General features: G+C 48.5%; 1 protein-coding gene across 1 annotated transcript in view; it reads right to left on the bottom strand.

Annotated features, from left to right (window-relative positions):
* The window catches only part of Galnt9 (polypeptide N-acetylgalactosaminyltransferase 9), a 73,853-nt gene that overhangs the window by 31,920 nt on the left and 15,321 nt on the right, over positions 1 to 26,612 (bottom strand). The window contains exon 2 of the mRNA XM_027415883.2: positions 9,132 to 9,312. Coding sequence (XP_027271684.1) covers positions 9,132 to 9,312 — 181 coding nt within the window. The remainder of the gene's footprint in view (positions 1 to 9,131; positions 9,313 to 26,612) is intronic.

Genomic DNA, 26,612 nt, shown 5'->3' with positions numbered 1-26,612 from the left:
AAATGGATAAAAGAGGAAACAAAAACTCGGGTGAAAACAAGGGATGGGACCCACTGAAAGACGTTGGATGCTATACCAAAGTAAAAAAATGTTTCCTTCCTCAAAAATGGAAAAAGCTGTTAAGTTAAACTCACCTACATTTGTGCGACATGGAATGCTACAGGAGAGATATGCTGGGTGGGGGCCCCATGACCCCTTCAGAGGCAGGAGTGTGAATGAGTACCAAAGGTAGACAGAGGTGGGACAAAACTGGGCATGAGGGAAGATAATACTGAGGGAAACTAAAGTTACAATTCTTTATTACGAAGGGGAAAGGCTGGAGAAGAGCTAGGGGGTCTGACCAGGATACAGCATCAGCACCCAGAGCAGTACTGGGGATGGACGGGGGCAGGAGTCTGCAGGAATTACACATGTCCCTAATGCTTCCAGGGAATGTTTCCATTTTGTTCCAGTGCTCAACAGCCAAAGGCACTTGACAAATCTGATAATAAGAGTTCAATCCCCAAGACCCACAAAGTGGAAGGGAAGAAATGATTTTTGCAAGTTGTCCACTGACCCTCAGACATGTGCTGTGGCAGGCATGCCCCAAGCCCACAAATCAACAAACAAATAATGTAACTTAAGATTTTGAATATATAAGGAAAGAAAATCACAGGGGTATATAAACAGATGGCCCTCTATCCAGCTTCTGCCTCCTCTTCAGTCACATGGGGTTTGGGGATCTCTCTTTAACTAATCGTAACCATAGTATCTCTGCTTCTAAATGAAGCTCTGAAGTCCTGTAGGTTAATATTTCAAAGTGAATTTTGGGGGCACAGATTAGTCTGTGACACCAGGAGCAGCAATGTTCATCCCACATTCAGACTGAGCTAGAATCCAAGGGGTTTTTGTGTCACTTCTTGAGAACACGGATAGCATTTGCTCACCGTCTACTCTTTGTGTCTTTTCAGTCAAGAGTCCCCGATTATGCTGTTAGAGATGAGCACTCTCCCTTGGCAGCAGGGGTTCAAACCATCGTCAGGAGCGGAGCATGGAGTGGGTCTCCTGTAGTTAAGGACCTGGCCATCCCCAGAAGTCACCTCCTTCGTGGACAGGCTGCCTACCTCTTGAGCTGCCTGTGTGACTTTCAAGGGACAGCTGCTGCCTAGCTCCACATTGATATGGGCTGCGTGTGCTTAGCCATGGAGATTTCATCACTCAGACAAACGCTTCCTGACAAGAAGACCTCAGTCCATTTATCCGTGGAGGAGAAAGTTGGAACGTATAATTTCATGAACTTGTGAAGCATGTAAAACAGAAACCACCAGCAGGCTTGCGGGAACTGCAGCCACACAAAAGGAAACCCCATAGCTCCATGGGGGAGGGGTGCAGTTGCTCTCTGCACCCTACCTACAGGCCACTGTGTCACTGGTCCATCATTGGTGCCCCTTGTCCATGGTTTATGCCTACTGTTGTTTAAGTTCCCTCCTGGAGGAGGATTGTAAATAATGTTTACTTCTCCTCCTAAGACCCCAACAACGAACAAGCACAATTCCACCCAAGTTCACTCTGGGGAACAAACTGGGCTTCCTACAGAGTGTTGGTGAGGACTGAGTTACAGGGCTGTGAGCGCCGCCCTTGAAGGGCCACACCAGAGAGTCTTTAGCCATCAGGGATGTTGATTTTCCCACAGCTTCACAGATGAAGCCTCTCCAAGTCTTCCCTGTCCTGTATACGTGAGCCCCTCTCAGAGGCCACATGCAATTAGAGCATGTGCATACAGCAACAGGTGGCAGGGAGACACTAGGTACTCAGGTGACCATCTTGTAATCATTCTTATCTTTCAAGGAGGGAATGTAAACAGCCAACATGCCCAGCTGTCTGACCCTTTTGCAAGTGAGATGGTGGTTGGTTTGTTCTGGGGACACTTATATATAACACCCACCCAGCACTTGAACCTCATGCCCATGTCTCTCACCCGTGTCCTCTGCCAGGGTCTTCTCTCCACTAGTCCTTTATGAGAAGGTGATGGTGGACATATAGGCCAAGTACCATTTGAGCATCTGCAAATCACTGCCATGTGCTATCAAGAGGCAGTGGCTGGCTGGGTCAGGAAGGACTGTACCAATTGTTTCTGTTTCTGGGTTAGTTGGCTATAAGCCCATGAACTTGGCCATTGGGCACATGCACTTGTTCCAAAGAACCCTCCATTGACAAGAACTGGTTCATTAGGGTGTGTGCTTTGAGAGTGCCCTGTCTCTGGCCCTCAGCCTAGCAAGCGCTGTTGAGAGGGAGAGCTCCTACCTCCCCCGGGCTCAGCCTCTCCTCACTGGTTTCCCTTTGGCATGTTGGTTGCTTCCCCTTCCTGGTTGTAGCAACCTTCCTCTTACAAGCACACTGCCTTCACTGAGAAGGCCAGGGTTTCCTCACAGTCACCATGCACTGGTCTAGGAAGTGGGCATAGGCCACTGGACTCCCGGTCACCTGCAGAAGAGCCAGGGTCTCCCAGGAGTGGAGGGATAATGGCCCCTTCTCAGAAATATCAATGTTTGCCTAGCAGAAGCACAGCATGAGATGGTATGCAGAAGACAGCGCTCCCATTTGCTAGAACCCGGCCTCATGGTTAGGAGACCCCAGGGAAAATGGAGGGAAATAGCTTCATTCTGTAATTATCTCCAGAGATAATTGGATAATATGTCAGAGATAAAGACAAGCTAACTAGAGAGACACACAGAGAGAAAGAGACAGAGGGAATGTAGAGAGATAAAAAACAGAATAGTGTCACGCAGTCCTTTAAACACCTGACAAATACAGAAATGAGTAGCTGCTGGCTCACGCCTCACATCCTTCCACACACCCTCCCACCCTGAGCTTTTGCTATTTGTCTAATCTCCCAACTTCCCTAGCCCACTTTGAATCGAGGTTTGCTTTTTTTGTTTTGTTTTGTTTTGTTTTTCACAAGAAAGGGCATAGGATGTCCTCTCTAGCAAGCATAGATACAACACAGAGCTGAGCCCATTCCACCCCCAGTTCTGTTCGCTCCTTAGGGGCACTGACGTAGGTCTGACAAATATCCTTGCTACTCTCTATGTGTTACAGAGAGTTATATGTTATGTGCCCTTGAGGTACCTTGTCCCTCCTTCAGATAAATGATGACTGTTCAATATGGAGTCAATGTGGTACCCTGGGCTGAATGTGTAAAGTGCTCATGAGGTAGTGTCTCAGGCCACCCTGTGCCCCCTCCTAACCTTGGGTTCCCTAGAGGTGCTGTGTGGGCTGAGATAATGCTTGTGATCACTCAAGACCTCAGAACCCCAGTGTCACAGAGGAAAAGAATAAACTGCTATTCCATGGCCCTGAAGTAACTCAGTGTCCAGGAGCCGGAGGTTCCTCCCAGCATCAGTAGCATCCATCATGTCTGTCAGAGAGGGAATAAACCAGATCTCAGGTTTTCTTATGGCTGGCCACACTGCCTTTCTGTGCACCAGGAGGTGGTTGCTATGTCTTGTTTCCAAGCCAAGGGAAGAGTGTAGCCCTGTGTCCAAGCAGAATAAAGCAGAGTGTTCAACCATGAGGACTGATAGGCAACAATCAACCAACTAGTGTTCCCCAAAGTTGGGCCCACTATGGGTTTACTATGGATACTGCCCCCTCCCAGTGCTGGCGTACAGTGGGGTTTCTGGAAACACATGGATGAGCATGAGCTGGAAGAGGAGGATTGAGGCTGAGGCTGGAAAGTGCACTAAAGGGACCACATACCGCAGAGGTTCCTGCTCACAACAGGGAGATGGAGGAACCCTGCCACAGAGATGGCAGGAGCAGCACACTTGCTGAGAACCTGAGCACCCCTCCTCAAATGCCCAGATCATTGGTGCTGATGGAAATGCATGGGGCTTCCCTTTGTGCCCTAGAAAGGTAAGTGTGGGATGACAAGAAGTGAAGTGGTGGCATGTCCCTGAGAGCCACTCACTACAAGGCAACAGGACACATGTCTCACGCTGAGCTGAAACTCAGCAGACAGAACGTGGCTCATTTGGAAACTGTGCCTTCATTTCTGGGAATATTGTATGGGGAGGTTCTTAGAAGGCAGGTCCCTGGGGACAGTGCTGCTGCCATGCTGAAGGCAGTGTCCTCCCTTGCTGTGAAACACACAATCATCCATGCAGAGCACACAAACGAGTTCAAAATCCTCAACTAGACAGCCACCTTGCTCCTGCCTTCCCACTGCCATCAAAGAAGCAGGGGAGTATTGACTTCCATTAGCCAAAGCAAGGAGACACTAAGGATCCAGAAACTAGGCTGTCCCTCCTGTACCAAACTGCCTTTCACACACTGAATTCATCCATACATCCATGTCGCTGGAGGCAAGACTTCCCTGCAATATACCCACACATACGAATACACACACAGGCACACACACACATTTGCACAGATGAGCATACACATGTGCACACTTGCACACATATGTACGTCCACATTCACAGATTTATATATAGTATTTTGCCTGAATATGCAGACACATCCCACAAAGACACCTCCAACTGGCATGTTACTGACCTAAGGAGGCACATACATTTACACAGTGCCTGTCTCTAGAGTTATGGACACACACATTCCACAAACACACTTCCATGTGCAAAGACAAAAAGCCATAAGAACCAAAAGTTGAAGTCATGCCTACATTCTCTGCCCCTACCAGTCCTCTTCTCACAGGCCCAGAAAAGTGATACAAACTCCCTTTTGGAGACATAGACACACCCTCAACCACATGTCAGAAGCAAGAAACACAAATATACATAGACACATGCAGGGCTCTCTCATGCTACCAACTCTCAAAGGGAGACAGGAAGGGACCTTAAACTGGTCAGAGGGTCACCACCTGAGTGAACTAGCCACTCAGAGACAGGCAGCCTCCCCTAGCCCCACAGGGCTGTAGGTATACACATCCCCTGTCCTCCAGGTAGTGACAATCTTCAAACCATTCCTGGGTCACTGGTGCTGGCAGATCTCCCAGGTCCAGGTGACACATTATGCTCTGGGCCAGCTCAGCTGTTGGTGTCCTCTGCTGACTTTCAGCAGCTACACCAGGCTCATGTGCTATAAGGATTCAGGCATTCTGCTGGCCTGCCCTGTCACCTGGCTCAGGCAGTACCCTGGGTTCAGCCCAGGGCTCCACAGAGGTGCAAAGGATCCCTTTAAGAGAAAGACGCTGCCCACTTAATGGTCTTTCCGCCAGTTCATCTTTCTGCTCTCTTCTCTTTTCCTCTCTTCTCTTTTCCTCTCCTCTCTTTCCTGCTGTGCCCCTGGGGCAGACCGGACTTTCCTGTCTCCCTCTTCTCTCCTCCCTCTCCCTCTCCCTCTCCCTCCCTCTCTCTCTCTCTCTCTCTCTCTCTCTCTCTCTCTCTCTCTCTCTCTCTCCCTCTCCTTCTCTCTCTCTCTCTGTCCTTCTCTCCCTCTTCTTTCTCCCCTCTCTCCTCCCCCCTCTCTCTCCCTACCCCCTCCTCTTTTCTCTTCCCCCCCCTTCCATCTCTGTTCCCATTTGGTCAACACCTACCCCCCCCCCGCTTCGCCTTTCCCAATAAACTCCATGTGGGTTTGTTGAAGTTTTGTGGTTCGTGTTTCATCACCCGTGGTAGCTGCAGCAAAACAACAATGTGTTCTGTCTTAGCCTAGGACCCCCTTATAGGGGCTGTGGGTGCTCAGCAGGCCCTGGTCAGAGGCCACACAGCAGGAAAGGGGAAAGCTGGACCGAAGGCCTATGGATGTTGAGGGCATACTAGGGGCTAATGTACTCTGTGTCCCCTCTGCCTACTGAGAGGCCTAGGGCCAGTCCTGTGCTCTGTGGCCCTCCCCCAGCTCCTCGGTGGTCCACATTTAAGGATGCAAGGATGGTGGCTTTCACTGTCAGGTTAGGTTTCAATCTTTGGTATCAGGGATGGGTCTGGAGTGCCAGAGAACAGTTGCTGTGCTGGCCCCTCTGCGGGGCCTTCTAGCTGTCCTACACACCTCTACCAGAGTAGGACTAGATGTGCAGCCAGGACAAGGCCTTGCTGCCCACAGCTCTAGTCCTAGTAAAAACCAGAGCCAGGAGTGGAAGCACATAACTGTCATCCCAGTACTCAGGAGGCTGAGGCAAGAGGATTGTGAATTTCAGGCCAGCCTGGAATGCATGAGAAGACCCTCCAGAAAGGCAATACTAAAACAAAACAAACGGAAAAAACCGTGGCACTACAGAACATAGGTCATGGGTCATGTCTTCAGGGAACTCCACTTCCCCTGAGATCTTCAGTGTCCAAAACTCCTGCCGTCCTCACAAGGACCAAGAACACAAGGGGATGGGGGTACGATTTGTCCAGTGGACAGTGCAGATCTATCTGCCAGTCTGGATCAAGGAGCCAGCTCAGCCTTCCATTGCCACGCACTCAGTTTGCACTTATCGGGGCTGACAGCCAAGCTGTTCCTAGCTCAGACAATGAATATGCATGGAGACTGCAAACATGAGACAAGGGACATCATGGCTGTGGCTTCTGGGGAAGGTTGTTCGTTTTGATGACACTGTTTAATTTGGATTTACTGGCTTCCTTTCATCATCCCAGGGGCAGGCTTAGTGATCAACATCTATGTGATACACTTTGTGCCATAATTAAAGCTGCCGCTTAATTAGAAAAGCTGTCCACCCCCAGACAAAAGGGGTCTGAGGATGGCTCTGACAAGGAAGCATGAGAACTCATTTGAGTGGATGGTGCTGCCTGTGGGTGCTGGGACACACACACACACACACTTATGCACACATGTACACACACACACACACACACACACACACACACACATACTCCTGCAGCCCAGCTTCTGATGGCCATGTCTGCCAGTCCTGCAGGCAGGTTCTGGCTGTGATAGGAGTGAAGCCCTTGAGGAAATCACAGCAAGAAAGCTTTGAGGGAGCCTAGACTGAGCTTGCAATGATCAGTTTCCCCACTTAGCCACCACAGACACCTGTCACTAAACACCAGGTGTTTATTTGCTGAATAGGCAGTGTTCACAGACAACACTGACATCACCGCCCACGTGTTCACCTTGGCATTCTTTGCCGGATGTCCAACTGCTGACTGCACACAATAGCCTCTAAGAATATGACTCAATACAACAGCCATTTCTTGCCATGGTTTTGGAGGGGCAGGAATTTGGAGGCCTCTACAAAGATTCTAGATTGAGGACTGTCATGTGATAGGCATTTGGGGTACCTGGGTGGTATGGGTGTCTCTCCAAACATCATTTCAGAACCTGCCCACTTCACCTTGCCCATTGGCCTGCATGCTCGGATGTCTGTCTTATTCCGTTTTTATTTCTTGACAGCCCTAACATGCTTCTGGCACAGTATCTCTGGGCTGGTTCCCATCATGCTTACACTCTGATTGGCCAGGCCTGGCACACATGCCTCACCTAACATGGAGCTTCTGCCATAACACATGAAACCAGACATGGGGAGAAAGGGTCTAAGAGCTGAGTGATGAAGTGTTGAATACACTTGTCCTCGGTTTACTCACTGGGAAGGGAGCGCTCACTGCTCCTTGGCAAGACGAGTGGGTGACATTCTGATGCAGGTGAACTGTCCATGTCAGAACCCTACCCACACTGTCCACCACTCTTCCTCACCCTCCCAACCTGGATCAGGAGGCTGTGAGAAAGACTATAGCAGGTCTTACCAGGTTCTGTCACAGCATGTCAGAAACCTTTGTGCAACCCCAAATTTAAAGGCAGCAGCTAGCTCCCTGGGTCTGTCTCATGATGTAAATAATTCAACTTCTGAATTTCAGAAAATGCCCAAAAATAAAGAATCAGGCATGAAAAATACAGGTTATTTTGGGGACTTAAAAAATAGCACAGCTACTAGGATATCCCCGGAGCTGCAGTCTCTGCTCCATGCTCAGAGGAGCACCTAGGCCCAGGCACCATCCTGGGAGCTGGTTCAAGCATAGCCCCGGAGAACTGTTCCAGATTCTGGACCTTCACAGCCACCCGGGACTCTGGGCTTTGGCCGTCTTACGACCCAAGCCCAAGTACAGAGCAAGGCAGAGGTGGAGAATAAAGTCTTCAAAAGCAGTCTAAAGAGGTGGGTGGTCCACTCCTTTTTTCTCCATCACTGCACCCACTTTTCTGATGAGGCACCTTCCTGAACTTCTTGTTCCCTCCTCCTCCTGGCCCCATCCTCTGCAGCAAGCTCCTTGATAGAGTTCTAGTCTTGGGTCCACTGGGCAACAGAGGAACTGCAAACAGACTCACCTCTCATCTACCTTCACCAGGCCCCACGAGGCACTCTGGCAGTAAGCTGCTCCCTGAGCTCAGACATCAGGAGCTGCAGAGAGTTTCCCTGTCTAGGCCTTCTGTCCTGGTAGTCTGTGACAGAGCCAAAGGGCAGCCAGCTTGCTGCTGCCAATTCAAAGCCTTGATGCTGGGCCTGGCTAATCCTCCTATCAAGGTATTTGTTCAATACTCAGCTCTGGTCAGGCCCCTTTGTGCTTTTGGAATGAGATAATAACCAGTCCTCAGAGACACAAGCAAGGCCATAGCAATGAGGAAGGTAACTCTCTTGGATCCTTTGCTTCTTTGTGTGGGGAGAAGCGATATGGTCACAGCCTCTGAAGGACTGGTGACACTTGGGACTCACCAAGCAATGACAGTACTGGCATAGCAGAAATAGCTGCAAAAGCCAGTGACATGAACACGCTGAGCAGTGACCAAAGCCTGTAGCTCAGGTGTCCAAATCCATGTGAGCGCTTGTGTGCATTTAAGTACATGCACACAGCTATAGCTGGACTCACATAATAGATCAGCCACCTCCAGCCTGACAGCCTCTGAGTCCAAAGGAAAGGGGACTGAACGGGTGGCTGGATGTCAAAAAGATGAATACAGCAGACAGCAGAGGGTCAAGAGAGACAGAGACAGAAAGAAACAGAGTTAGAAAGATTGGGGGAGACAGAAATAAACAAAGAGAGAGACAGAGACTTAGAAAGATTGAGGGAGACAGAGAAGAGACACAAAGAGAGACAGAGGAATCAGGGAGACAGGGACACAAAGAGACCAAGGGTCCATTTGTAACCCTGTACAGCAGAATCCCGCCTTCAGGCCTCAGCTGCCAAGCCCAGGCTGCTCACCTCTTGGGCCTGTAGTCGGGAATGGTCCTATCCAGGGAGATGCGGTCACTGAGCTGTGCATTGTACCCAAACTCCTCGAACTTGCCCTCGGTCTCTTGGCTATCGTCCTGCAGAGTGGCCGCCACTCCTCCCTGGCCCAGGCCACCTGGCCCCTCCACCAGCCCGATGGGCTTTGCAAGGCCTGGAGAAGACAAGAAAGGATAGGTCAGCAGATCCTTGGAGTTGCTCCCAGCACACCCACGCCAGCCCAGTTTGTTGAGGAAGAGACACAAGGCTGGCAAGGTTGTGGGAAGGTGGACAAGCAGAGCATAAGTGAGGGCTACTCTATATGACACCATGATAGTAAGAGTAAGTCACCACACATTCACAACAGAACCCCAGCAGCACAGGAAGGTCCAGTAGGACCCTTAACGTCAGCTACGAGTCCCATGCCATTATCAGTTCACCCATATAAAAGATCATTATGCTGACCTAAGAAGCCAAGACTGTGAACTCTTTGGACTCTATGTGTACTCTTTCTTTAACCCTGAAGCTGTTGTAAAGGGCAAATCAGGGCCAGTGAGATGGCTCAGAGGTTAAGGGTGCTTGCCACCAAACCTGATGACCTGAGTTCAATCCCATGTCAACCAGAACCACGTGGTGAAAAGAGAGAACTGACTCCTGAAAATTGTCCTCTGAGTTCCACCTGCATGCTGTAGCATACATAAACATACACACACACACACACACACACACACACACACACACACACACACACACCAGTGTAATAAAATCTAAAATAAAGAGTAAAGTTAACATATAAAATTTAATTGTAAAGAACTAAAATAAACTTTTCAATACAAAATCATTGTCCCCACACTGGGCATGGGTAGTGTTGTGTCTTCCAGACCAATTACAAATTGCTGCCACATAGAGTTTCGATCTGAGGACACAGGGAATAACTCAGGGAAGAAACAAGGCATTGGAGAAGTGAAGCCAGTGAAGAGCAGCAAGAACTCTCCAGAAGGCTAGGACGATGGGGTGGGGGCTATGGAACCAAGGGACCCTGCCTGGTGAGGAAAAGTTCTCAGCACTCACTGGAGTCATGACAGTGGACATGGCTCAGAGTATGCCCCTAGAGGAGCTGTAGTCCAGAGCAACAGCCACATGAAAAGACAATAAGTATCCTAACCCTCCTTGGTGGAGATCCAGCTAGGTAATATAAGGTGTGAACCTCTATACTCCAAATAGCCAGGGTGCTTCTCTACTCAGTCCAGGCTCCTGGACCTCTGTGTGTTCTGGAACATTCCATTTTAATTGTTGCAACATAGAGTTGATATTTGAATAGGATTGAAGAATATGCATTGAATATAAAATTGAAAATTATGAGACAGTACTCAACTTGCTTACTCTTTTCTTAATATTGCAATGTATCTAAAAATCATAATTTAGACAAGAGTTCTCCTGTAGCCCAGGCTGTCATAGAACTCAATACGTAGCCCTGGATGGGCCCCTCCTGCCTCACCACCACATCTGGCAAAAATCCTATTATTTTTAAGCACATGACATTTTGTGCCTTTTGTTTTGAAGGGGAAAAGACAGGCATCTCCCAGGGTGCCTGTCACTCTTTCTAAAGAAAGAGTGCACATAGAGTCCAGAGAGTTCACAGTCTTGGCCTCTGCATCTCCTCTGGTGGCATCTTGTCATACGCAGCAGCTTCCAAGCTGCTGCCATAGCTGGCAGGAGAACAGTCCTGACACCCTCAGAGCACTTTTCCTCGGATCCTGCTGTCTAGCTGGAGGATGGCTGGGGGCTGTTCAGGGGATGCCAGTATCCAGCTTTAGAGATTCACTTGTAAAAGCAAAATACATGCTCGGTGCACTATCCAGTCAATCCAGAATATATCACCTGAGTTCAATTGCCTGCAAACTCCACTCTTCAAAGTACTTGCCTCTTGCCTCTTGTTGGCCTGCTGTATCTTTCCATATCTCAGCCAGTACATGAACATTATAGTCGTGTTAGCCATATGGATCTGGCTCCTGCTTTGTGAGCCAGAGACAAGTCCCAGGGCTCCTGGGTGTGAAAAATGAGTGGAGTCTGTTTCCACCTCTGCCTACATCCCCTCCCCTGCACCGCCTTCTCCCAATTTTTCTCAACTCTGTTGTATTTTTAGCGATTCTGGTGGTTGCCCTTGTGACTTCAAGAGGAACGCTGAAGGCTCTATTTCTGGGAGCATCAACTTTCGCCAGGTCCCTTGATGCCCAACATGCAAGATGAGAGACCTACAGGCTTCTTGCCCATGGTACCACAGTGTCCCCCAAGGTTGTCTGCAATAGTCCTACCATGCTCTGCAAATGCAGGCAAGATTCCGTGGGATTTTAAAGCAAGAAATGGATCAGAATTTATCCTGTGAAATTGCATGAACAGAACTTGCTGGGGAGCCCAGCACTGAGGAACCCACTAGGATCAAAACGTAATTCCATCACTAACCAACCTCAGGCCACATAGAGAATTTTCAAACATCAAGGCAATATCGATTTTTATCGTCAATGTTCTAAATTCCCAGAACCATACACAGTTTGGTTGCTTTATGTTGCGCCATCTTGCTCGGGCATGGGCATGCAAGTATGGCAGTAACGGTGTTTGTTGGCTCGCGCTCTGCAGACATGTCCAACTCCCTCATTCTCTGCAGCAACCCTAGGAGGCCAGTCAATGAGGCACTTCACTCTGCAGATGAGGAAACTAAGATGCAGTGAGTCAAATAACACATGGCCACTCTGTTGGAAAGCACCCAGGCGGCATAGCTGGAAACAGCTGGTTTCCGAGCTGTATCCCAGGCTTCTTAACAAGGCGATTGTGGAGTAGACTCCAGCCTTTCTCACTGCAGAGTGGAGACAAGTGGTTCTCAGCACCCTCATCACTTCCTACATAACTTGTATTGTCTTGCCCAGCCACTATCCTTTGGACCCCTCTTGTACGCTGCCTAGGTAGGCTCTGTGATTTTGTGAATTCCACATCTCCTTAGGTCTGGGACTTGCTTTTTACTTGACTGAAAAATATTACCAAATCATATTTCAGAAGGAATGTATAGAAAGAGAATTTTCTTCTTCTTCATCCTTTTTTTTTTCAAGACAGGGTTTCTCTGTGTAGCTTGTAGACCAGGCTAGCCTCAAACTCACAGAGATCCATCTGCCTCTGATCTCTGTGAGTTTGAGGCCAGCCTGGTCTTCAGAGCAAGCTTCAGGAAGGCTCCAAAGCAATATAGAGAAACCTTGTCTTGAAAAACCAAAAAAAAAAAAAAAAAAAAAAAGTACAAAACAGCCCAGACAAGGCCTCTCTCTCGCTGTTCAGTGAAGGCGGTAGATGCAGGGCCCAGGCTAGGTAGGCTCCACTGTGATGAATCAAAGTAGATTCCTGGTGCTCTGCTGGTCCACACCTGGCTCCCACCATCCTTCCTAGCATCTGACCTCAAAGGACACACTACACATTTTACTTTTCTCAGAATAGTCTTGTATATTAATTATTTTTCTCATTGCTGGGCCAAAATTCCTCACAAAAGCAACTCAAGGATGGAAAGACAGATTGAGGGTCTGGCCCATCAAGGCAGCAGGAGCATGAGTGGCTGGTCACTCTGCAGGCACAGTCAGGAGGCAGAGAGAGATGAATGTGGTGCTCAGCTCACTTTCTCCTTTTTGTTCAGCCCGGGACCCCAGCCCACGAAAAGTTGCCACCCATTCAGGGTGAGCCTCCCATCTCAGTTAACCTGACCGAGAAACTCTTTCACAGACAAGCCCAGAGCTTCATCTCCTAGGTAACTCAACATCCTCCTAAGTTGACAATCACTACTAACAATCACACCTTGCTTTTTGAGCGTGTCCAAGGGCCACAGGAGGAGTTCTAGGAGGTACATGTCCACCAGTCCTGAAGGACACACCTGTTCCTTGCTCTTCACAGGGCTTTGTAGAGCCCCGTCGAAGATGTGGGATGGGAACTGTTTCTGGGGAGACTCACAAGTGGGTTCCACACAGACTTACCTCTGAGACCGTGAGGCATCAAGGCACTCTGGTCAGGGGCCTCCAGTGGAGAGGGATTGGCATGAGCAAAGTAAATCTCTAAAACCAGCCTGGGAGTGGATCCTGAAGTCAGGGCCACCTGCATGGGCCCCAGCCCCCCTCAGTTCTCGGGAGCGGGAAACTGTACCAGCTACGCTGATTGAAAACTCCAAATTGGATTTTGCCTTTAAGGAAGGTCACTCTGGCACCTCCCTGCCGGGATCCTGGCCTCTCATCTTCCTGCAGTCTCCCTGCATCAGCTCAGATCCCATTTCACAAAGATTTCTTGTAAAGAGATGGAATTGCTTGATCTCACCAGGAAATGAGGGCAAGCCTGGAAGGACACCAAGATGACCTCCCCGTGATAGAAAAGTCATGAGGCCTGTTTTACCATGTTAATAGTCTATACAGCCACTCATACCCTGAGGCTCTGACAAAATTCATACTGAGCTGTGCAGCCCCTTCTGCCCAGACTTCTGGACAGCAGCTGTAGAATCTCCTCTCTTACTCTTCACTGGGGCCTTGTTTTCACTGCTCCAGGCACAGTACAGCCTGGGCAGGGCACATTGGTTTGGGGTAGAAGATAGGGGATGATATTACTTCATTCCTTCCCAGTTCTCAGGATCCCCAGCTCCAATGAGCAGGGCAAGTATTATACCTACAAAGAACACAAGACCAGACTATACACACTACTGTGGGCTGAACTGCATCAGTTTAAGATCAGAGTTTTTAAGTTCTGATTTCAAGAATCATGAATGTGGCCCAATTTGGAAATAGATGTTGATCACAGTGAAATGAAGTCACATAGGATGAGGCTAAGTCCCAAATCTAGCATGGCTGGCATCCTCAGAACCAGAGGCTCTGGATGTCTACCCACAGAGAAGGCCATCTGTGTACAAGGCACAGTTAGAGTTGGGACCACAAGCCAGGGACATCTAGAAGGGGTGGAAAGGCTTTCCCTGGAACCACGTGAGACAGAACTTTCGGACTCCTTGACTTGCCATACAGCCACAGTCCATTCCATGTACTGTCACTTGGACCTGACCCAGCTCTGCTGGTATCTGGGAGCAGAAGATTCTGGTGTATACACTGGTCTTCACATGGAGTGACCCAGAGTGGGTCCACTCCAGAGTGCTTAGCTGCCTTGTGGGTTACCCTCCTGTGCAGAAGGTGAAGACATGGTTTCCTAAAGTACAACAGTTCCTCAAGAAGCAAGGATGGAGTGCTATCTAGTTTCCATCTTCCTATATCTTTCCTAGAAAACAAACAGAAGACAACATCCTGCACAGATAGTGGCTGAGCAATTCAAGAGCCAGCTCCCACACCTTCCAGGGATCACCTTCCAGGGATCTGGTGCCCTGATGAAAAGATGGGATCAATCAAAGTCCAACACCATCGTATAAGGAGCCCAACCAGACATCCAGGCACAAATGTCCACGGCAGAGGACAGGAGATCACCAGCATCTCACTCCAATAGGCAAAGCATTAACTGAAGAGCAGTGTCTTTAATCCCATGAGGCCAGTCAAGAAAGAGAGATACCCTTGAGAAAGAGGTCAGCTTTTTTGGTGAACACTCTTGGGGGATTATTACCACATTTCCTTCATGTTGTCAGGGAGACCTAGAAGGGATACCCAGAATCACCCAAGGGTCTCACCACAGAGAGGAAATCAGTATCTACAGTTTAGTGTCCCATGTTATTGTACAAGACGATGACCATGGTGAACACAAGGGACAGGTTAAGTTCACATTTTGCCCTACTCACTCTGCCCTAGAACCTTCCTGCCATGGAAGAGTCTTTTAAAACCTTAAAACCTTAAAACCTTAAAACCTTAAAACCTCACCTGAAACATAAAAAGCCAAAGTGAAACAGTACCTTTTATTTCTTTGTCCGTTTGTCAAAAAGGCATGGAGAGGGGTTAGAGTGATGGCTCAGTGACTAAGAGCCTTTGCTTCCAGGGACTGGAATTTGGTTCCCAACACCTACATCAGATGACTTGAAAATGCCTGTAACTCCAGCTCCAGAGGATCCAGTGACTTCCTCTGGCCTCTGTTGGAACACATATACACATGGTATGTGTGCACACTCATGTCCACACATATATGCACACATGTAACAATTATATTTTAACAGTTGTGAAGAGTCTCTGACAAAAGGCTGGGGTGGGATAAGGCATTCTTGGGAGAGATCAGGACGTGGTAGGCTAGAGGAGGGTTTTCTAAAACCTTGAAAGGTTGGTATGGGTGCAGGGGGACAAGGTGAGGTTAAGGGGCTTTGATCCTCAGCAAAGGGGCTACAAGAGGGTTTGTGCCCAGGTGGGGAGTAGACTGTCTAGTCTCACACATGGGCAGGTCACTAACGTGAACATGGTGGGGGCTCAGCGACTGTGCAGGGGGCAGGTGAGGAAAGTGGGCTTTCCGGTGTAGGGAGAGGGGATACTGTTGTCACTGAAGAACCAGGGGCAGCAGGGGGAACCTAGACACAGGAGATGAGGGCTGAGGTGGGGTTATTTTCAAGGCCCTGGGAGGAAGCTCCTGGAAGGCAGAGGGATTTTGCTAAATGAGATTGGAGTCTAGCTTAACACTGAAACTTGACTGCATGGAGGGACAGCTCTGCTCAAGAGAGGCAGGATACTCAGAGCCACCACAGAAGTGACCGAGGCAAACACAGGGTCCATAGGGAGGTTGGTGAGATTTAGAGACAATACCCAGGACTCACCCAACTCTCCAGGCTGCCAGGGTAACAAAACCTCACAGCTTTTACGGGTCCCACTGTTTCATTTTAATTTCTATTTCATTAATTTCTATTTACTGCCTCCTTCTCTCCAATTTGTTTAACGACTGTGTGCTTTCCTTAAGACTGAAGTAATATAATTCATTTGGACCTTAGTTGTCTTTCAGTATATTAATATAAACAATAAAGTTAAATATGGATCAGGCTGAACCTAACAATTTTTATGTCATTTGGTTTCTGAGTATTTTATGAAGTTCAAAAGCATGCTCTCTTCAGCTCATAGGAGATACAAGGTTATGGCTTTATGTGAGCATGTGTAAATTACTGGCATCTCTCTTCTACAGATTCTAACAGCTGTGTTCTGGGCAGAAAACATGATCTACAGGGTGGATTTGCCTATAGCCTGGTGCAGGCTCAAGGTTGTTTTTGTTGTTGCTGTTTTGTTTTTTTGAGATAGGGTTTCTCTACATAGTGAGTTCCAGGACAGACCAGGCTGCCATTGAACTCACAGAGCTCCACCTGTCTCTGCCTCCCAAGTTCTGGGATTAAAGGCATGTGCCACCACACCTAGCTCAGGCTTAACTCTAATTTTTTTCTTTTTGGCCAATCAGTGGTGAGTTCAAGGCTAGCCTGGTCTACAGAGTGAGCTCTAGGACAGCCAGGGCCACATAGAGAAACCTTGTCTTAAAAATTTTTTTTTACATTGTTGTACATACATGCACATGTCACAGCATACATGTGGAAAACAGGATAATTTTCTTTTTTAAAAAATATTTATTTATGTATTTATTTATTTATTATATATACAACATTCTACTTCCATGTATATCTGCACACCAGAAGAGGGCACCAGATCTCATAACGGATGGTTGTAAGCCACCATGTGGTTGCTGGGAACTGAACTCAGGACCTCTGGAAGAGCAGTCAGTGCTCTAACCTCTGAGCCATCTCTCCAGCCCCAGGATAATTTTCAAAAGTAGATTCTCTCCTTCACCATGTGGGCTCTGGGGATCAAACTCAAGTTTTGGGCTTGAAAGCAAGGATCTTTACCTGCAGGCTGAAGCCTGTTGGCAACATCTGTCCACGGCACCACTCCTTCCCCTCTCCCCCTGAACATACCTTTATCTTAACCCTCTTGGGTTACAATTTGTTGACTTAACTGTTGAGTCTGATCATGTCTTGGACTCTTGGCTGAGGCAAGTGCAGAGGTCAGGGCTGGTCCCAGCCTCCCATGGAGTTCCTGCCAGTGTCCCAGCAAAGACACCTTTGTGCCCCACCCCAGGAGTGTGTCTTACTTCACTTTCCTTGGCTTTCCATGGCCTCTTACACACAGCTAAACCCAGAATTCTAGGATGCTGTCAGAGTTAGGGTGGATAGCTTTTCTTATTAAATGACTGAACTTTTGCAGCTAATCATGAAGGAGGAGGAGGGAGGGGGGGAGGAAGGGAAGGAGGAAGGGAGGACTAGTGTCGGGCTGCCAGTCACTTCCTTACCAAGCCACACAGCTTCCCGGGTGCCTCCAGACCCATTATCACACGGTGATAATCCCTTCGAACCCACTCTACATTTTCAACAGGAGCTTAGATTTTTTTCTTCCTGGCAGGGCTGCCAGTTTATAGTTTCACTAGGATGACTGTGATGGATTAAATTGTCTGGAGCATAGCTGGTTTATTTTCCATGCCCCATCTTCCAGATATTCCAGGTCTTCAGGGGTCTGTCTCTTTCTGCCCTTGAGATACAGCAAGATGTGGCTGCCTCACCATGTGCCTTACTCTCCTTCCACACATTGCCTTTCCTCTTCCTTGCTGTACTGTGGCTATTTTCTCAAGAACAACTTCCAGGTACTACATCTTCTCTTTAGCAGTGTCTAATTCCCTGGGTGATCCAGCCATTGTGTCTTTAGTTTGAGTGGCAATACATTGCAACTTTGGAAATATATATATTTTTTCATTGTGTGTGTGTGTGTGTGTGTGTGTGTGTGTGTGTGTGTGTGTGTGTGTGTGTGTATGTTGAGACAAGGTCTCTGTTAGCCCGGGCTGACCTCAAATTTTCAACCCACTTTATTGTTCTTATATATTTTTCTAACCTATGCTTTCTCATTTCATGATATAATCTCTTTGTGCTCTTTATCCCTTTAACTCTTTTAAGTATTTCAAAACAGTTGACTATCTCTCAAAGCAACCATCATCCCTGTCCTATGGGTGTGTCTCTCAGCCACACCCATCAGCCCTCAGCTGTAGCTTGCTCCTTGCTTAATACATGTTTGGTCAATTTCCATGTGAAATAAGCCTCAGAGGAGGCCTTTTGATCTGGGAGGATTCTGTGTGGTCCTCGATGCAGGGGGAAATGCCCTGAGCATTTCTGCACTGGCTGGGGAGCATTGGAGCTAGAGCTGGCCCTCCCCTTCTTCGAGGAAACAGTCAGCTGAGGCCCTGTAGTGCCATTTCCATGTGTATGAGTCAAGTGACCCTGGTCATTTCCACGGGAGGTTGCTTTCACAGGATGACTTTGTTCTGTGAGTTTGAAATCACCCTGCCACTAAGGCAGGAGCTCATCTCAGGCCCCATTGGAGCCTCGCCGGACAACTGCCTGAAGGGGAATGTCCTTCTATGTATATGTTTGTGTTATTATTGGTCAATGAATGGGCCAAGAAAACCTCACGCTACAACTGCCTATGAACCCAGTTCCCTTGTTGGGCGTCAAGAAGACTCTGGGGCTTTGGCCCAAATGTTGGCAAAAGGCACATATTTTTAAAATAAGTGTTGGGGATACTCATTACAGAGTAGCAATGAAGGCAGCAGAAGCAAGGCTCACCTTGCTGGCTATCTTGGGTGAAGATGTCTGAGGCTCAGAGGTCCTGGGAGATGTGAGCAAAGAGCTATAATGGCAGATAACTGAGTTTCAGATGCGGCTTTGAGACAGGGCATTTCTCCACAAGCTCTTCAGTGTGACAAGAAGCCATGATTAGGGTTCTGGTCCAAAAGGAGGTCAGGCCAGAAGCTCACAACTGAGGCAGGGTTCTTGAGATAGGGTTCCAAGGCCCACAGCATGCAGTCACCTGGGAATGTGATAGGAATGCACACATGTCCCAGCCCGGCACACTGAGTCGGAAGATGCAGAGGAGGCTGAAGAGATAGCTCCGCAGTTAAGAGCACTTGCTACTTTTGCAGAGGGTCCAGGTTCATGCAGCAACCACATGGCGGCTCAGAACTGCCTGCAACTCCAGTAACTCCAGTTCCAGGGGTTCCAGTGCCCTCGCTTGGCCTCTGTAGGCACAAGCCATGCATATGGTGCACATATATACATACAGGCAAACACACATGAGGAAAAATAAATAAATCAAGAAGAGGAGAAGTTGGGTAGTGGTGGCGCATGCCTTTAATCCCAGCACTTGGGAGGCAGAGACAGGCGGAGCTCTGTGAGTTTGAGACCAGCCTGATCTACAAAGCTACATAGAGAAACCCTGCCTTGGAAAAAAAAAAGGAGAAGAAAAAAAGGAAGAAGGAGGAAGAAGGAAGAAGGAGGAGGAAAAATGAGGAGGAAGAAGAGGAAGAGGAGGAGGAAGAGGAGGAGGAAGAGGAGGAGGAAGAGGACGGCTTAGGCCCTGAGCTTCACACAGCTGAGGTTCCAGATGACTGCCTATGTCCCTGGTTCTAAGCCCATTGAACCACTAACCCAATCCAGAGAAGTCTGAAAAGCACTAGTAAGAATGTGAAAACAAGCCCCCAGCCCCCAGCCCCACCACAGAGCTGGACCTGACTCATCTGGTGTCATTGGACAGTGGAATTCTTAAGCATTTTTTTAAAAGACAAGATCCTCAAATCTGTAATCCTCCTGCCTCAGTCTCCTAAATGTTGGGATTACAGATGCCTACCACCACATCCATCTGGTTTCTGGAATCCTTAGCCCTCATCCCCCACCCCCACCATATCATGCTCATGAATGAATGAGTTAATGGAGGGGGGAATTTTGAGTAGCTCTGTATTATGGGCCTTCAGGTGTCACTGAGTCTCGGGTGTCATCTCCTAGCAGGTGGATTAGAGCTGAGGGACACAGACCAGCCTGACACAGAAGTGAACCATGACTCCTGGGGCTGGGGGACAATTTGTCTAGGTACAAATGAGCATGAACTGACCCTGGCTGTGGGAAGCAAGTGTTCAGAGCAAAGGCCAAGAGCAGGAAGAGCTACACACTTGTACCTCTCCTTGACCCATGGGGGCAGGTCACATGACAGCAGGGGGGGCAGTCTACCCCATGCTCAGAGCCCAAGTCCTAATTCTGGTTCAGAGGCAGTGAGCAGCCCTGGTGTGAGATAAGCTGCACGGCCTCCACTCCGATCCAACTCAATGGCAGCACAGCCACTGAAGGCAGCTCAGTGACGTGCAAAGGCAGCACCAATTCCACCTTTACAGAACAATCATTCAAAGTTCTTTTCCTGTGATCTGGGAGGAAGGAACACAAGTCTATAATTACAAAAGATGGCTGGGGGTGGCACCATTGCCAGAGGGTGGGCGTGAGACTGTTTACACAAGGGGCTGACTCAGTTTGGAAGCAGGATGGCAGGAAAGGATGACTCAGGAGTTGAGGTGCAATTGAATCAGTTTCCTACACACCTCCTCAAGCTGCACTTTGAGAAAAATTATGGCAGAAATTCCAGGATAAATATGTCATTCACTGTCATGTTGGGGACTACAGGTGGTAGTGAGGACTGGGGCTGATGGCTACACTGGGCCACTAAGATCTAACCGAATATTGCCAGCCAGAATTGGCACCAAGGGTACCAGGCGATCTAAGATTCCAAGAGAAGCATCGACATATAGGTTCCTATCATGGCATGGTTTGGAAGAAATGGGTAACGGATGAATATAGAAGTCTGTGTGCCAGACTGGGTTTGGCTGGCTAAGTCCTAGACGCTGGGAATTAGTGTGTGGCTATACACAGAGGGACTTTGTCAGTCTGATTAAATCCTGCAGGTTGAGATGGGAAGTCTGTTTCACTGGAAAAGAGGGTGGGGGCTGAATGCAGCCGTAAGTAGTTCGAAATCTGACACAGCAGAGAGAATATGTGAGAACAAGGTGAGGTAGGGATGCTGGTGGGTTATGCAAGACTGCAAGGGGCAGGGAGAGACCAGCCCCGGAGTCTGGAGGCAGCACAGCTCCCAGACTCCAAGGTTTTAGATCAGTAAAACACTTTGGGCTTCTGCACTCCAAGACCTTCAGTTGTGGTCATTTATTTCCACAAGCCCAAGAACAACAGGGTCAAGCAAATGCCCTTTCAGCTTTGTAAGTGTTCAGACCCCATATGCTGATGATTGCAGTCCCTCTCATAGGACTCCAAGCCTTAAGGCACCTTTAAATAGCGGCATCGGGACTGGTGTGTTTGGGAGGAGAGCACTTCCTATAGGCCTGGCCAGCAGAGATAGTGGCTGCAGGCAGCATGGTGACCAACACCATCACCTGTTACCTCTGTTCCTGTGGATCTGTGAACTTTGACCTGGGGCTAAGAGAACAAGGTGGCCCCTGCAGCTCTCTGAGGAGAGCAATTACTTCAGCAATGGCTTACAGAGAAAGAGAAGTGTGACGGAGTAGCAGCCAATGCTGGAGGGAGCTGCGAGGATGAAAAACAGTGTTTCAGGCCTATCCGCCAGGTATTGGTATATGGTGGCTGTGGAGGCTGCTTAGAAATTTTCCCTGTAGGTTCTCAGTATAAGTATGGACATCCAGCCTCTCCAGGGGACACAGCAATCTGGTAGCAGGGATCTGCTTGCTGCAGGGCAGTGATATACCTGTATGAGGGCTGCCTAAGGCCACGGTGAGCAGCTCCCAGCTGCTGCTTGAGAGCCCAAGTTGTACCTTAGACTATGGAGGTAACCCTCAAAGACTAGAAATGTGGCCTTGTCTGCAAAAAGGGTTGTTGTTGGCATCACTAAGTAGGAGTGTGGAGATGAGAGTGTTCAGGTTTAAGAAACCCCAAATCTAGCAGCCAGTGTCCTCATGACAGGCACAGCCAGTAGACAGAGAAGTAATGTGATAGCAAGCCCAGGATCCCTGGATATCTAGAACCATCAAGAGAAAGGTCAGGGGAGGAAAAGCTACCCGTGCCTCCATCTCAGTGGCTTGCAGACTTGTCATTTGTTACACCAGCCCCAGAAAAGAAGGAATTAAAGAAATGGGCGGCGGCGGCGGCGCGGCGGCGGCGGGGGTGGGGTGGGGGTGGGAGCAGGTGGTGGGCCAGTGGTGATATCTGGCAGCCTCTGTCTCTCCCTGTACTCTTAGCCATCAGACCCACTGTTTGCTTCCGGCAGAATGGTCTAAATGGCTCTGGTGGGCCACTCACTTCCACAAGGGCCTGGCAACCAAAAGTGAGTCTGACCATAGGCTGTCATTGACATTTACATGGGTCCTGCTGAATGCCATTCTGAGAGACATGTCTACAGAGTATTCCCATCACTTTAACACGCGAGCTTTGCTTTCTGTCCACAGTCCCATGCCCCCTTTCCTGCTTGGAACCAGGATTCAATGCTTGGGGCTGGAGCAGCCATGAAGTGATCACATTAAATGCAATGCATGGCAGGGATTCAGATGGGCTTAGCCCTGGAAGATATCCACCTCCCTCTGCAGTCCATGTGCCAAAGAGAGACCACAATGCAGGGCTGCTCTTCAACTGTGGTTCTGAAGCCGGGTGAGACAAAGAACCCAAGTCGCGTAGTCGCTGATAATCAGAGACTGAATTCTCTCCCTTAGAAAGAAAGGCAAAGGAAGACAAGATCCCAGCACAGGAAAAATCCAGACTGCCAACTTATCAATGGCCCTGCCAAGAAGTCGGCTAGTGTCTCCTGGCCAGGCAAGAGCCCCCGCAGGAACAGAAGTGCTGCCAGTTCCCACCAAGCCCCAGCAAAACTTCCCTGCCCCCAGAAAAGTCAGTTCACACTTGGCCAGCCCACCTCTTCCGCACAGAGTACCTGGGCTCGTGGGTGGCTGTGATTTTCAACTTGGAAGGCTGAGTGGCTCTGGAGCTCCCTGCTTCTCTTTGAGTCACTGGTTTCCATCTGTCACCGCAGCAGCAGCCAATGTTCTGAGAGAGGAAACAGCCTTGAGTACACAGGCTGCCAGCCACAAGTCCACCACAGAGGAAGAAGGAGAAGAAAAGGTCTCTGGGAAAGAGGGTAGCTGACCTTGAAAGTGAAGAGGGTGGGTATGACAAGTAGGTCCTCAGGACAGCTTCCCCTAGCCTGCCATGATTCAGTTGACATCTTCCATGATACTCAGGGCCATCATAAGCCCAGAGAAAGGACTCATTGTTAGCTAGGATCCCCTAGTGGCAGTAGGTCGGAGCAACATGTGCTCACGAAAACAACTAAGGATGTAACAAACAATAGAACCCAGTTCTAAATAGCAATAAACAGGGCTGGAGAGATGGCTCAGTGGTTAAGAGCACTAGCTACCCTTCCAGAGGCCCCAGGTTTGATTCCCAGAACCTTCATGGCATCTTACAACCATGTCTAACTCCAGTTATAGGAGATACGACACCACCTTCTGGACTCTGAGGGCCCAGGCACACATGTAGTACACAGACTTACATGCAGACCAAACACCTATAACTACATTTAAATTTTTTAAGTAAAATTTTAAACATCTGATGAAGTATGACCCAGAGCTAAGGCAGCAAGAGTGTGGGACAGGAGAGCTGTGTAGCACTTGTACTTGTCCTGATGGAGCTCTGAATGTTACAAATCTGACATTTCAAGTGGAAGAAATCAGCGGAGTGGAACCTCCGTGTCCCTCATTATATGGAAACTGTTTTGGACCGAATGACCATTAGGATGGACTAAAGGACCACCCAGGAGTCCTCAGGAGCCCAGAGAAACTACCTTGGTCCTCTCCAAGGGAATCCTCTCCATCCTCAGCCTGCAATCTGATCTCCTAACAATGGCCTCAGCCCATATAACAAGGCATATAAACAGACAAGACGCTGTGAGTGAACCCCACAGGAGCAATGGAGGCTGACTTCAGGCAGGAGTCCTCATTTTACCATTGGGTCCCAAAAGTACCAGGGGTCTCCATCTTCATCCAGCAAGCAGAGCCTCACTGTCTACAGTGGGAAAATGACCACCGTTACCTACCATGATCTATACAAAGCTTCCCTTGTGGTTCTGAGACCTTGGGTGTCAATCTTGTAGAGTGTGTAGGTGGATCAAGAAGACTGGGGACAAACAGGACATCCCTCCAGCACTCCTTGCTCCTCTCTCTCAACCCCCTCCCCTAAAAGTGCAGACTGATTTAATGTGACTAGCTGTTCATTTTTAAAGATCACAAAGGACAGATAATAATGACAGCCCCTGGTTTGCCTTAGTAGATAATGTCTCTCTCATACAGCCTCAATTTTATTCACTCTCTCCAAATACAATAGCTCGTTTCATTATGGTTGGGTCTTTTAAGATTCCCCGGGGACCTAAACTAATAATAAGTTGTCAATAGCATAGACCAATATCCTTAAATGATGAGGTCACTAACATTTTGCAGGGCATGGCAGTTAACTGGGAAATGCCCTCCGAGAATATATCTGATAATTCCTCCCATGGAGCTTCTGCACTCAACTGAGACATTGCAGGAGAGATGGGGGGGACTTGGAGTCCCTGGAACACAGGTTTCATAGTTCTTCTCCACATTGTAAGCCCACAGATGCCACACAGCTTCAACATACAGCAACCAGTACCCATCACCCCAGGTTGGGGTCTAATGATCATTGGTAGCAAGGACAGGGTGGTCTAAGGTGACCTCAACAGTGACACCTGAGTGATGTGGTGGTGTACATCACAGTACAGATATCACCCATCTGTTCATACATCCATCTATTCATTCATCCATCCACCCATATAATCTAACCCTCTATCACTCACTCAGCCATTCATCCACCCCACCAGGCAATATTTATCTACTGCCTGGAATTATCCTACCCATTTATCCACATCCTCCCTCCATTTTAACTGTTTCTTCTAAATCTTCATTAACATTTCTCAGAAATGAAATATGTGGTCCTATCACAGGGAATGGTAACTCACATTTCACAGGCATGGAAACCAATGCTCAAACAGAGACAATAACTTCCCCAAGGTCATTCAAATGGAATTTGTTCCCAGATCCAGCCAACACCAAATGCCTCCCCTTCCATGAAGCCATCTGACTTATCATTGAAACATCCCTCGCTTGTGGGTTTTCACACCGCTTACAGCACACTACCCCCAGAGAACAGTGACACGGGCTACTGCTTCTCATACTTACCTGGAGGCTCTCAGAGAAAGGCCAATTTGCAGGAGCTCAGCATTGCCCTTGGTCTCAGGGCATACACAGGGCTCACACCCACCACCTCCTCTCCAGCTTCCTGTGGAAGCCCCAAAACTCATGACTTTTAGTTACATGGAAGCATCTGTGAAGATCATCAGGCTGGAGAGACGGCTCAGTGGTTAAGATCATTGGTTGCTCTTGCATAATATCTGGGTCTTGGTTTCCAGCACCCATATGACAGCTCACAATTGTCTATTCCAGGGGATCCACCACCCTCTTCTGGTCTCTGTAGGCACTGCACACATATGGTACACATATACTTAAGATAAATAAATCTTTTTAAGAATTACTTTTAAAGAACAATGCAGTTGGTCCTATGGAGTTGGGTGAGAAGGTCAAGTGGACAGCGAATGGCAGAAATGGCTGCACTGAGGAAATGATAACCAACACTGGTGAGAGTCAGACCTCTTCTGACAGGAGACCCCTCAAGCAAGGCACTGCTCCCCGAGTTTCATGCATTCGTCCACTGGGAGCATCCACTGTCCCCGTTACGGAGGAAGACACGGAAGAACAAAGACATCAGGCATGTGACCGAGGCTGTTCAAGCAGAGGGGCAGGGCCAGCCCAACTATTCATCCTGTCGGAATCATGCAGTCCACTCCTGCCAATCAAGATCACCTCCATGTTCCCAGCCACGGCCAAGTGCTTGAACACTGGAATACTAGTGGGCATTCCTTCAACCTTCTCAGAATGTGTGGTAATTAGCCCAGCCACTGCCTACTTGAAAATAAAACCAAGGCTTGCTTGGTTTTAGATTGGGACATGCACAGAGTGACTGGCTGAATTGTATATTAAAATTAAAACAGTTCCGAGCTGGTGAGATGACTTAGAGGGTAAAGGCATTTGCTGCTAAGCCTCACCTGAGTTTGATCCCCAGAACCCAGGTGGGGGAGGAGAAAATTACCCTGTCAAGTTGTTCTCCAACCTGCATGTGTACATGTAAGTGACCACACGCACATGCATGCACACATACATACACAATAAACAAATGTAATTTAAGAATAATAAAAATTGACTTCCTACTGTAATAAGTAGGAGATATGACACCCAGCTCTGACCCAACTAGGTCATGCCTCCTTGGCCAGGCTCAGTGAGGTATGGAGGTCACACCTAGGTTCAAATCCCACCCCTGTCATCACTGATCTATAAGGTCCCTTGGGTCCTGGATGTGTGTGGAGACCAAAAGAGCAAACACATCTTTGTGTTTATAGTAGCTTGGTTTTGATTTTGCTTGTTTGTGCTGTCTATTATTAACTTTAACCCTGAGGCCTCACTCAGACCTGAGAGGAGGTGGGAGACATGGAACATGCAAAGTGAGGCTGGTTTGATCCTAAGATTTTCTCCAAAGGGGCCAGCACTCACCAGTGAGGATGC

This window comes from Cricetulus griseus, chromosome 4 (genome assembly GCF_003668045.3).
Source record: "Cricetulus griseus strain 17A/GY chromosome 4, alternate assembly CriGri-PICRH-1.0, whole genome shotgun sequence".
Lineage (NCBI taxonomy): Eukaryota > Metazoa > Chordata > Mammalia > Rodentia > Cricetidae > Cricetulus > Cricetulus griseus.
This window is presented reverse-complemented; position numbering and strand designations above follow the sequence as displayed.